Source organism: Medicago truncatula, chromosome 4 (genome assembly GCF_003473485.1).
Source record: "Medicago truncatula cultivar Jemalong A17 chromosome 4, MtrunA17r5.0-ANR, whole genome shotgun sequence".
NCBI lineage: Eukaryota > Viridiplantae > Streptophyta > Magnoliopsida > Fabales > Fabaceae > Medicago > Medicago truncatula.
The window spans coordinates 28,092,379-28,105,571 of record NC_053045.1 but is presented as its reverse complement, the minus strand read 5'-3'; the positions used below and the strand labels follow the sequence as shown (position 1 = coordinate 28,105,571).

General features: G+C 32.5%; 2 protein-coding genes across 2 annotated transcripts; one reads left to right on the top strand and one right to left on the bottom strand.

Annotated features, from left to right (window-relative positions):
- Positions 1 to 505: 505 nt before the first annotated feature.
- LOC11425362 (spermidine coumaroyl-CoA acyltransferase) lies at positions 506 to 2,187 on the top strand. The gene has a single exon (XM_003606196.4). The coding sequence runs from the start codon at positions 530 to 532 to the stop codon at positions 1,925 to 1,927; it is 1,398 nt and encodes a 465-aa protein (XP_003606244.1). The 5' UTR covers positions 506 to 529; the 3' UTR covers positions 1,928 to 2,187.
- Positions 2,188 to 11,282: 9,095 nt separating this feature from the next.
- On the bottom strand, positions 11,283 to 12,385 carry LOC11425361 (uncharacterized). Its single transcript, XM_003606194.4, has 2 exons — positions 11,880 to 12,385; positions 11,283 to 11,783 (listed from the first exon to the last, which is right to left on the bottom strand). Exons 1-2 carry the CDS (start codon positions 12,154 to 12,156, stop codon positions 11,677 to 11,679), a joined length of 384 nt encoding a protein of 127 aa, XP_003606242.2. The 5' UTR covers positions 12,157 to 12,385; the 3' UTR covers positions 11,283 to 11,676.
- Between the last annotated feature and the right edge of the window lie 808 nt (positions 12,386 to 13,193).

Here is a 13,193-nt window from a genome sequence, read left to right as displayed (position 1 = left end):
TTTAATTATTTTGATGCTAGTGCAATTTTATGTCATGAACATATAGTTTGTTCCAAGTATTTTATAAAGTTTATTTTCTAATATTATCACTTATTATTTTATCATGCTAAAAAAAAAGTGAAAATAAGTTAGGATTATTTGTGTAACCAAAAAAAAAAGTTACGATTTTTTAAGAAAATAAAAAAGTAGACTAATTTTATGAAAAACTACTGAGACTCATCATTTAATTATTTAATATTAAAAGAGAAAAACGGAAAATAATTTAGGTAACCTGCAAAACAATCCGACCAAACCTAAAAATTAGTGAGTTTACTCAAACTGACCTAATGATATCACGAATGATTATTTTACTTCACTTAAATCAGAGTACTTTGTATGATTTGAGTTTTAGGTTTGGACAAACCCAATCTAAACCGATCCACGTATACCCCTAGTTGAGTTATACTAATCCAACTTTAAAAATTTCTATATATACATACGAAGCACACCCATTCCACCTCACATCTCAATTTTCTAAACATCTTTCATCATGGAAAATCACAAGAAATCCCCGTCCCTTAGTCTTGAAACCAAGGACATTGTGATTGTTAAACCCTCCATGCCCACACCTTCTGAAATTCTTTCACTTTCCACCATTGACAATGATCCTAACATCAACATTCTTTGCCAAACAATTTATGTCTACAAACCAAATCTTGATTTCCCAAATGACAAAAAAGACCCTGCTTGTGTAATCAAAGAAGCACTCTCAAAAGCTTTGGTATACTATTATCCTCTTGCAGGAAAGATAACAACACTTGATGATGGAAAACTTGGAATCAATTGCAATGGTGATGGAGTTCCATTCTTGGAATCAAATGCTAATTGTGAACTCTCTTCCCTTCATTATCTTGAAGGGATTGATGTTCCAACAGCACAAAAATTAGTGTTTGATAACCCTTCTCAAGATCAAACTAGTCCTCATCCTTTGGTTTTCAAGGTGACAAAGTTTCTTTGTGGTGGTTTCACAATTGGAATGGGATTGTCACATAGTGTTTGTGATGGTTATGGTGCATCTCAATTCTATAGAGCACTTGCTGAACTTGCAAGTGGTAAAAATGAACCATCCTTGAAACCTGTTTGGGAGAGAGAGAGATTAACAGCGAAAAGTACTCTTAAAGAACAACCATTTCAATTTCTCATAGATAAGACTTCAATAGCAACTTCCCCTTTTTTACCAACTAAAGAAATTTCACATGAATGTTTTAACTTAAATGGTGACACTATAAAAAGGCTCAAAATGAAACTAATGAAGGAAAGTGATGATGGGAAACATGTAATAAAGGAAAATTTCACAACACTTGAAACACTTGGTGCATATGTTTGGAAGTCAAAGGTAAAAGCTTTGAAATTGAACAATGATGGGAAAACTATGTTTTGTTTAGCAGTAGGGGTGAGAAAACTTTTGGATCCACCTTTGCATGAAGGTTATTATGGCAATGCTTTTGTGGCTTCAAATGTGGTATTAAAGGTGAAAGAGCTTAATGAAAAACCACTTTTTGAAATTGTTAAGCTTATAAAAGAGAGTAAAAAGCTTCCTTTGAATAATGAATATATAAAAAATTCAATTAATATATTGGAGACAATGAGGAAAAGGAATATTAGGATTGAAGGAACTGGTGCATCATTGGTGTTAACTGATTGGAGACAACTTGGTTTGTTGCAAGAAGTTGATTTTGGATGGAAAGATTCAGTGAATATTGTGCCTGTTCCTTGGAACATGTTTGGTTTTGTGGATTTGTGCCTTTTTTTGCCTCCAAATAATTTGGATCCTTCAATGAAAGGAGGAGTTAGGATCTTTGTGTCACTTCCAAAAGCTTCAATGGCTAAGTTTAAGGAGGAGATGGAATTCCTTAAGGTCATGAAAGTTGATGAAGATAGTTCCTAGCTATAAAAAAAAAATGCTTTGTTTCTTTTTTCTAATGCCCTTTTTCTTGTTATATTTCTTCCAAGTATAAGTATGCTATTTTTTTTTAGTAAGTTAGGATATATCTTATTTGTAATCTTTTCACATTTTATCTTCTAAAATGTTGTGTAATATTTTTAAATAATGATATTATTGGTACGAAGTGTCCACAATTTTTTCAACCACATATTTTCGATCCTCAGTTCTATAAATAAATCGAGCCATGTTCCAGTTGAATCAATGTAATTTAAAGTGTAAACTCTTATATTTTTCACCACAAATATCTTTAAATAATCGAAAACATAATTATATTTGTTTTTGATCTAGTAAACTAAGTGAGCCAAGAAAATAATTTCACAACTCTTGACAAAATCCAATGCTTATAAGTCCCTTCGTGAATTATTTGTATTTAAAAAACTAAATTGTTAGTAAAAGAGAAGTTGATTAGTCCATTCATTGACTCAACATAATCAGTTGATGCTAAGGATACCAAGCTCAATATGCAACCAATCAGAAAATTGGAAGGAGTGTGAGGATACGGGTTTTAAGTGACTTAAGTTTCTCTGTAAAATAGATATATTTTGCTAATATAAAAGGACACAAAATCCATGATTCAAAATTATGACGAAATCATTTATTCTCTTCTTTAGTGCAAAAAGTAATTAACAAATTGTAAAAAAATAATAATTCAGTGAGATTGATCCCCTCGGATTAATCAATCCTTCGGATACCAAGATTTTTTTTTTTTTTTAAATGTAACAGTTGAGTCTCTTGTAAGCTAAAAGATAAAATCTGACTAGAGTTTATAAAGAGTGGCATCCCTCACCTTAGAAGCAACTTTTATAGGGTTGTGTTGGGTCCAACCATAAATTCTAAGATAATGTCAGAACCTACCCTGATTCAAGTCACTCAGAATCTACCCTGATTCAAGTCACCCATGATTTGTATTTATGCACCAAGTCCAATAGCAATGGGGTGAGAGGGTATATTAAAAACCAAGTCCCATATATCTTATAAAGAGTGACACCCATCACCTTACAACCCAATTTTGTGGGATTTTGTTAAACTCAACCACAATTTCTAAAAAATGAAATTTTATTTTGTAACCCATCAACTAAGAAAATGACCATTTGTAATTTTTATCACCATCGATTTATGGAATTACAAATGCTCATCCACTCAATCTTACAATTTTATAAAACTCGTTAGTATGTAAAAACTCAAAAACTCTCTTAACATTTCTATGTGGGACTTGTCGAAAAAGAGAATTTTGAATCACTCTGAAAACACTTAAATCACAACACTAATTTCTTTCACCATAGCGACACAATTTAATTTCTCAAAGCTGAATCTTTGTTACTTATTTCAATATATTGAAACATAGCACATTATGTGCATTATTATGTAATGACTCATGTTCTTTTCTTTCATTTTTGTCATTAAGTTGCAAGTGAATTAGAAAAATAAACAAAATTAGATAGAAAACCAAACTTCATTAATAGAGATAAACATCTCAATTGTCATTACAATCTTAAGTTAGATAGAAAACCAATACACAAAGGATAAACTTATATTATCCAAACTACAATTACATCCACTTAAGACAACTAAAAAAAACATTCAGGACAACACAAGTGCAATCATCATTCCTGCATTTTTCTTCCTTTCATATTGCAGCTTCTTCATTGTTTTCATATGCTTCTTCGAGGCCGTTTCCTTCCCATACTCCTTGCCTAACTCCTTTCCAAATTCAGACTACAGTACACACTTCTTGCACACACCCTCAACATTTGGAGATGGAACTTCAGTGTTGCTGGAGCCAAAGTTAGACGAAATTGAACCCATGTTTTGATACTTGCTACAGCCACCTTCAGCCTTGGAGTTTTTTTTCTACAATTCTTCGAAGCAAGCTTTTTACTCTAGGTGAGTCAAGTTCATCGTCCCATATATACAAATTACAATGGTCATCATTCTACAAAAAACCAATTCAGACTGTTTACATTAAAAGGAATATTTTTCTAGCAATGAATAATAGATAGTTATCGAAGAAACTGAAACATCAATTGCTGTAATTCACAATCATCAACGGCGGTAAACAGGAAAAATGAATTGTAATGTGCCTCATGAGGAATTTGAATTTCTTGTAAATGGTTTCATGGAGTGATGTGAAAATAGAACAGTCCATGTCAAGCGAGTTCAACGTCTGAGTAGCTCCAACATACTTTTTTGTATTTCAAAACATGAAACTGGAGATAATCCTTCTGAACCTTCTAGTTGTGTCTTTGTCTTCTTCCTGTGTTTTTTAGCTTCCATTAGGATTGCTTACTTCATTCACAAGTCTCAGTTATTGTTTCTAATGAATATGTTGATAAGGTTATCTTTCATCCTTTATCATATTTATATGACCATAACTGTTTCTAATCAAATGTTATAGGATAAACGTGAAATCGAAGTTGAATTAATCATGCATCTCCTACTTTTGCAGTGGTGGCAGGAACTTGACATTAGAATGAGGATAATTTTGTTTTTCTTTTGTTACAATAGGACCTATCCTCAGGTTCCATTCTGTCTATGTTTGAAGCTTTTTCTAATCTTATGTTGTTATAATCGTTACGTTTATCTAATTTTTTATTGATTATATATTGGCAGACACGCAAAGGATATATAAGAAGGGAAAATACCGGTGATGATAAGAAGGCTATCAAATTCACACTTGTTTAGCATCACAACTCGGTTTTAATATGCAACTAAAGCAGCGTCGGAACAAGACAGTGGAGGGTTTAGGAGGTTGTGGATCAATGGAGGAACCAATAAACCCTCTCTGTCTCTGTCTCCGACTCCGTCTCATCCTCTTCTTCATCAGTTACTATACATACTATCTTTCCCCGCTTATTTTTTTTTTCTTCATATTTTTAAGCTTGGCTACATGCAGGATGATTCTTTGTTCAAACTTATACTGAGACGGGGAACTCACTCGGCATGGAAGAGGAACGCCTTCCATTTATTTTCATATCACCACATGTCAACTGTCTCAAGTAATCCATATTCCTCTTGAGGTACTTGTAATTTAATTTTTTTTCTCTGGAAAGTCGTTATCTAAGACATTATATTTTTCTCCAAATGAAAAAAAAAAAAACATAAAAGAAGAGATTTCTTATGTATATATTGTTGAATCATTCTGGTGCATCTATATCGTGGTTGATAAGACGAAATTAAGCTTTTCATGATGCTGACCAAAATAATTAGTATTGACCTTTGTTTTGGTATGTACATAGCATTGGTGATATTTATGAATTAGAATGAGCTCCGTTGCAGGCGTTCCTTGCTCAGTCAAGTACCGATTAGTGGAGGACCGAAGTTTTCTACCACTATGACAACCAGTGAGTGGTTTCCGGCCTTGACAGAGCAGTCATTCAGGTAATCGAACTTCAGAAACAGTGCGTATCGATCAGATGACCTGAGAAGCAATGCTTCAACTAGTTTTCCAACAGAGACAGATATAAGAAGCCGCAAAAGATTGACATCTGGATGAATTAGAGGCGCCAACAACTTTGACTCTGAAACTGAAATTAGATTTGTCAATTCAGATTCTGCGGTTGGTCCTTTGCGTGAGACCCTGCTTGATTTCCAAAATAACCAAAAAGACCCTGCTTGTGTGATCAAAGAAGCACCCTCAAAGGTTTTGGTTTACAATTATCCTCTTGCAGGAAAGCTAACAACACTTTCATGATGGAAAACTTGGAATCAATTGCTAATTGTGAACTCATTTCCCTTCATTATCAAGAAGACATTGATGTTCCAACAGCACAACATTGGTGTTTGATAACACTTTTCAAGACCAAATGAATCATCATCCTTTGGTTTTCAAGGTGACTTCAGAAATTCCACATGAATGTACAAATTGTTCTATAGAGCACTTGCTGAACTTACAAGTGAAAAAAACGAACCTTCTTTGAAACATGTTTGAGAAAGAGAGGCTAATGCTTTTGTGGCTTCAAATGTGGTGTTAAAAGTGAAAGAGCTCAATGAAAAATCATTTTTTGAATAATGAATGTATTAAAAATTCAATCAGCATGCTGAAGATTGTCCCAAAAACAGGTTGGAGGCTTATGGTCAATAGGTTCAAACCCTTGTTTGATGATATTATTGGCCCATTTCAAAGTGGCATTTCCTTTTGTTGAATTTTTGTCTTATTAAATATTTCAAAAGTTTTTCTTATTCCTAAAAAAACAATTTAAATTAGAATTATTATTACTTTATTTCTATTTGTTGACTAGTTTCAATATCCCTTTAAATATCTCCATGCTCATCATTATTAAGAGATTCTTATTTTATTCCTTTTGACCACATGTTCCTATTATTATGATTAGTCAAAGGTTAGTACCTACTTCACTAACCGGTTTTGTTAGCCTATGAGAATTGATGAGTCAATAATTAGTAGTTTTAATATAATATTTAAGTCATTTTTAATTAGATTTAAGTTTATTTTATTTTAATATAATTTCCTTTTAAAGTTATTTTACTTCACTTGCATACTATTATATTTCAGGAATGAATATTTGATAGATTGAGTCTTGGAGCAAAAGAAAGGGGTTTGGAGCTGATTCGTAACGAAAATACGAAGATTTGGAGACAAAAATATGTCTCCCCCAAGTCAGAAGCTTGGCACGGCCCATGCTCCCACTGGCACGGCCGTGCCACCTCCCAGAACTTCCTTTTGCTGCTTTTACTTAGATTTTAAGCTACTCTATTTAGTTTTGATCGAAAAGCCCACAGTTTCTTGTGGAACATTCTAGTGATGTATTGCTTAGGTTTTAAGTCGAATGTAAACTATAAATAGAGTAACTAGTCATCACAACAAATCATCTTTTGTTCTCTGAAATAATAAGTGACAATTGTTTCTTTGAATAAAAGTTCACCTTTATTTTATGTTCTTCTTCTTCTTCTCTTCTATGTCTACAATGAACGTGAGTGGGTAGACTCTTCTAGTCTTGGGATTGTTGGGTAAATCTAAATGACATAACCCTAATCAAACCAAGCATTGAACCCAAATTTTATATAAATCTACTTTCTAATCTAAATTCATCGTTTTCACATGAATTAACAATTACCAAACTGTAGAAGCGAAAGTGGAGGGTTAGTAATTGTTAATTCATCATCTCAAATATCAATTCATAAAGCGAAAGTGGAGTTTTGATATTGGAACAAATGAATTTAGACAAGGATTGCAAAACATGAAAATAGTCTAGCAAACCTTGAGACATATAAAGTTTCGAACTTCAAGGATTCTAATAGCAATCAACCATGAAAATAGGCATGGTTGCTAGAGGAACACACTCAGTGAGACCGAAAGGAGATGTGATAGGCTAAAGAGAAACTTGTTGTTAGAAAGTAAATCCAATATAAAATTCTGGTTTAGGGTTTGTTTGTGAAGGACTTGTTATTTAGATGAACCAATAATCCAAGGCGCTTTTATTTTTATTATTTTCTTTTAATTAAAAATCCAAACTTTTTCAACTAAAACTCTTTTCTAAACACCGTTGAAAGTTAATTAAATTCATAACTCCCTGTCGGAACGATACTTTTTATTACTACTTCGATGGAACCGTGCACTTGTGGTTTTATCCCATCAAGAATTGAGAGTTCCTGCCATATATATTCACCTGTCGGAACGATACTTTTTATTACTACTTCGATAGAACCGTGCACTTGCGGTTTTATCCCATCAAAAATTGAGAGTTTCTGCCATATATATTCACATACGTACAGAACAAATAGCAAGGCACTGCACAAAAATATCAACCCACATACATACTCTCTCTCACTTTATGTGTTTCTCTAAACACAATTATTTTCTCTCATCCAAATTATTGAGTTTCTAGGTTACATCTCCGGTTATCTTTATGATTATTTTGACATGTTGTATCGTGGAAGGATACGCGCTAATGAGGCGGATAAAATCCTCAAGGACAGTGACTATGTCACGCCTCAGGTTACATAACAGTGTGTGTTAATTTTACTTTATTATTAGCCATATTTAATTGTTATGATATTTCTCTTTAATTTCTTATTTGTATAATTACCATATCTAATTTCACAACACCTTTTACCCTCGCTTTTTCCCCTTTTCTCACTTCACTGTCTTTCTATTGTTTCATCATTGATTAAAAAAAAAGGTATCTATATTCTTTTATAAGGAAGAACGAAAAACTCTAAACAGATGGAGGATTAGCCTTCCATCTCCACTTCTATTTCAAACTATGATATAAAGACATGTTGGGTCCCTCAAGGAATTTGTCTGTAAATTTATAGGGTGACTCGAAATATTTTGAGCATGGCTTAACTAAAATGTTTGTAGGCTTGTTTGGTTTGTGAAAAGCTAGATAAGTTTATTCTCCTTTACTAGGAAAATTGGTTTGGAGCATGTAACATCAACCTCATTAGCCTTTCCAGTAAATATGATATATCTTATATTACTTTTGCATGAGGATTATAGAATAGGATCTTTTGCTTGAAAGTTTATTATTAAAGCCAAAAACACCTTAAGGGATATTCCTTTCTAGTATTCGTCGAAAATGCCTTCAGAACTACTCTTAGTTGTGTCTCACGTAGGGAGTCTTTTTAAAATCTTATTAAGAAAACATAATTCATATATTTTTGCCACTTAAATCCAAATTCTCGTTATGCTTTGATTGTATCTCCCATGTTTCAGTTTTTCAGCTTATGATGTGTCTCCAATGGTTACATTCTACAAAGTCTATAAATGTTGTCACTTTCATTTTCCTATGCTCAGATAAATTATTTCACTCCTCAAAATTTCGAGTTTTTGGGTTACGTGAATTCTCTCCGTAGACGGTCAAATAAAAATAAACTATTCTATGGATATTTCGTTATCATTGTATTGAGCTGCTTTGGTAATAATTTTATGTTTAGTCAAAAAAGAATTGTATGTTAACAATCAAAAGGGTGGAGAAGAAATGGACTCTTGTAATTTTTATCAATTTGTAGAATTACAAATGCCCATTCCCTCAATCTTACAACTTCATAAAACTCATTAGTATATAATAACTCAAAAACTCTCTTTACATTTCTATGTGGGACTTGTAGAACAAGAAAATTTTGAATCACTCTAAAAACACGCAAATCACAACACTAATTTATTTCACTATAATTACACAATTTAATTTCTCAAAGCTGAATCTTTGTTACATGTTCTGAATGCATTGGTCATGAAATTTTTCCTCTTCATAAATTGCTTTTTGATGTGACTTTTGATCTGTTAATGGAAGAAGCCCCCGTCAATATTATTATTTATTAATAATGTATAAGAGGAATGGAATTGTGAAGCCGTTATACAGGTAATTTGGATGATCAAAAAGTACTTTCGAGTATATTTTCATGCTTGAAGCACAATCTTATGGTAGTTTTAGGGAGTCATAGAGAAGTTAGAGATGGTGGGTGGGGTTAGATCACGAAGGGCGACCCATATTCGGCTTGCGGAGGACAATAACCCTGATACAATATTATTATGAGTAGTGATATTTGTACATCCAATTGATGACAACTTTGGTGACAATCTTGCTTTTCTCTCTTCTTATTGGTCAAAAACAATTGAGAGAGAAAATAAGAATCTCATGTGACTATGAGAGAGAAAGTTGTCCAAAAATTATAACATAATAGTTGTACAAATATCATTTCTCTATTATTATCGGTCCATTTCATTGTTTGAAATTTAATGGTATCTATTCAATCACATTTCATTGTTTGCACAACTTTATAATTGTAAAAGTACAATTTATCATCAGATCTTCATACACACCCATGGCATAATCATTTGTGATTATCGTATCCTACTTATATCTAAGCACCTACCTACACGAGTGAGGGGTCAAAACAAAAACATCCAAATAGAAATTAAAATAAAAACCTATTATTCCTGTAAAAAAAAACCATTATTAATATTTATTAGTAAACGAAATGACCATAAAAAGGTAAGAAAAGAGAGTTTATATATGCTATAAAATACTCTGTAACACTAATAAATGACTATATCTTTTATTTTTACACAACATTATTTTTTAAATAAGAGTAAAAATGAAATAAAAACTATAAGGGTGATAAGCTGAAGATGTATAAATTTAAAAGGGCTTCGTATGGCGTTATACAAGCACCACGAGCATTGTTCAGCTGCATCTAGGCCTATTTCACCAAGGAAGTATTCGAGAAATGTCCATATGAGCACACCTTGTTTGTGAAGTTAAGTAAAGGAGGCAATGTTCTCATTATTAGTCTTTATGTAGATGATTTGATATTAACCGGTAAATATGAGAATATGTTTGAACAGGTTAACAAGTCAACGAAAAGTGAATTTAACATGTCAGACCTTGACAATACGAGGGATTTAATATGTTTGAAGAGGAGAATTTTCTTCGGATACTAAACCTTCTAACAATTAATCAAAATGACTGAAGTGAAGAAATGTCCATATGAGCACACCTTGTTTGTGAAGATAAGTAAAGGAGGTAATGTTCTCATTAATTAGTCTTTATGTAGATGATTTGATATTAACCGGTAAATATGAGAATATGTTTGAACAGGCTAACAAGTCAACGAAAAGGGAATTTAACATGTCAGACCTTGACAATGCAGGGGATTTAATATGTTTGAAGACGGGAAATTTCTTCAGATACTAAACCTTCTTACCAATTAATCAAAAGTCGAAATGAAGAACAAACTTTAACTTTTATCACCATTGATTTATAGAATTACAAATGCTCATCCCTTCAACCTAACAACACAATAAAACTCATTAGTATATAAAAACTCAAAAACCCTTTTAACATTTCTATGTGGGACTTGTAGAACAAGAGAATTTTGAATCACTCTAAAAACACTTAAATCACAACACTAATTTCTTTCACCATAGCGACACAAATTAATTTATCAAAGCTGAATCTTTGTTACTTGTGAAGGAGAGTGGGGCCTGGAGGGCTAGGAATTCTCAATGCATTGATCATGAAATTTTCCCTCTTCATAAATTGCTTTCTGATAGAGTTGTGACTTGGCATCAGTTAATGGAAGAAGCCCCCGTCATTATTAATATTGATGAAAGTATTAGCAATGGTTTTGGAATCATTTTACATATTTGTTAGGCGCTTATTTGTATAGCATTACTACTGTAACAGCCACATCAATCATTAGATCTACCGTTGTGTAAAGTTTCGAGAATCAAACTGTTTCATAACAGCTCATGAATAGAAGAAACCATACATGTTCACAGGAGGATATCATCTGTTCTAGGAGGAGATCATCTGTTCCATTGATTCCAAAATTCAACTTCAATATAGAAGAAACCATATATTTTGGGCAGTGTGTTTGGTTTGCCGTTTTGTGCCATACATATTGAACTCTTTTATTACGGAGAAATGCAATCGACGCATCTGGTATTACAGTCATGGACCGCGATTTATAACTACGAAATATAGATAATCACTGTTTTGTGCTAGTTATATATATCCCAAAATTGAGATTCAACAACTATAGATATTAGATGCATACATACAGCAAATAACATAGGTACAAATTATTACATAACCTAATAATTTAAAAAAGGGTCTGCATCAGTGATTTAGGCCATAACATGATCTTGAACGAGACTGCATCATCCGTTTCTTTATCGCGATTTAAAACATTACTAAAAATAATTCAGTCCTTGGATAAGCTTGTTAGACTTAGACATACATGATGAGGAAGGCTACTGTACAAATGAAAGAAAGCAAAGAGAAAAACAAACTACCAGTAGAATTTATGGATCCAACCTTGGAGATGACCTTATCTTCTGCAAAATTATCATCCTAGTGTCACAACTTTTACATATTTTTCTCATAACTTCAAACAAATAGAATAAAAAACTTTATATGATTAAGGCACTTACTGCATTCTTTTGGATGACACAAACACTTCAAGCCAGCATTACAGTTTCCATTAGGATTTTCACAGCCTTTGCAAAATTCTGGTGCATGAGTTGGAACGTTAACAGTTATCCTTAATTGAGAAGATATAGAAGAATTTGAAGTCAAGAAAGGTGGTTGAGTTTTGATATTCTCACAGTTGTTTGTGTGATTATGGTGAGGTGTAGATGAACCTAATATGAGATTGAATAGGAGTAAGAATTGAATAAGATGGAGTTTCTTGAGTGGCTTCATGTTCATCCCTTTCTCTCTAGTATCAATGCAAAATTCTGCTCAATTATTTGAATATTCTAGTGTTTTTGTTTGGATGATACTGGATTGTAGATAGGAAAGCATAGTGTATTAGTGTCAAGTCTAATATTTGAAAAATCGGACTTAACCGGCCAGTTGAACTAATTGATCAAGAATCAGTTAGTTCGCGGGTTGGTTTGATCCTGATTACATTATAGTTTGATTAAATCAGGTTGAATTGCAATTGATTCAACTAATTTTTATCATTTTAACTTCTTTTTATTTATCATTTGGTTTAATTGTGGTTGAACTAATTGAACCGTGATCTAGATGTCTAATCGGTTGGATCTCTGGTCCAATTTTTTTAAAATTGGTAAAGAGGCCTAGAGAGACACTAAATCCAAATTTATTTCCATGTTGGTCCCATTGCTGGATTAAAGACTTTCTTTTTCCTCCTTTTTCATGTCACTAGTAAAAGCCACATTACTTTGAGGTATATTGGTGTAGAACTTTTGAAGCCCATCCTTCATAAAGTATTTTAACTTATTCCAAATTAGTCATCAAGCCACATTACTTTCACTATTGATAATCATTTAATGGCCTCCTAAAGTTGCTTTTCTGTTTAGGCTTTGTTAGACAAAGTAAATGATGTTTTTCATGCGCAGTGGATGAAGATCTTGACCGCAGTTCCTTAACTTTGAATAGTTTAGTACACTCTCCCTTTGTAACAATCTCTGTGTTTGTTTGTGAATTTCTTTTAATATGTTTGATATTGGAGACGTATTAAATGTGCTGTTACACAAAAGATGGTAGAAACTATTGGGAGAGAATTAATCTTTGTTTCGATAAACATCTTAATTAATCGCTTATAACATATTGGTAAGCACTTTTTATAAAAGCTATTTCTATAGCATAAGATCAAATAAAGTCAAACTTTTTAATATAAGCTATAAATTGTTTTTATTATAAGTTATCTTGAAGAGCTTATAAAAATAAGTTGAAATCAGCTAATGGACATGCCATAAGTTGATTGTCATAAACTCTTC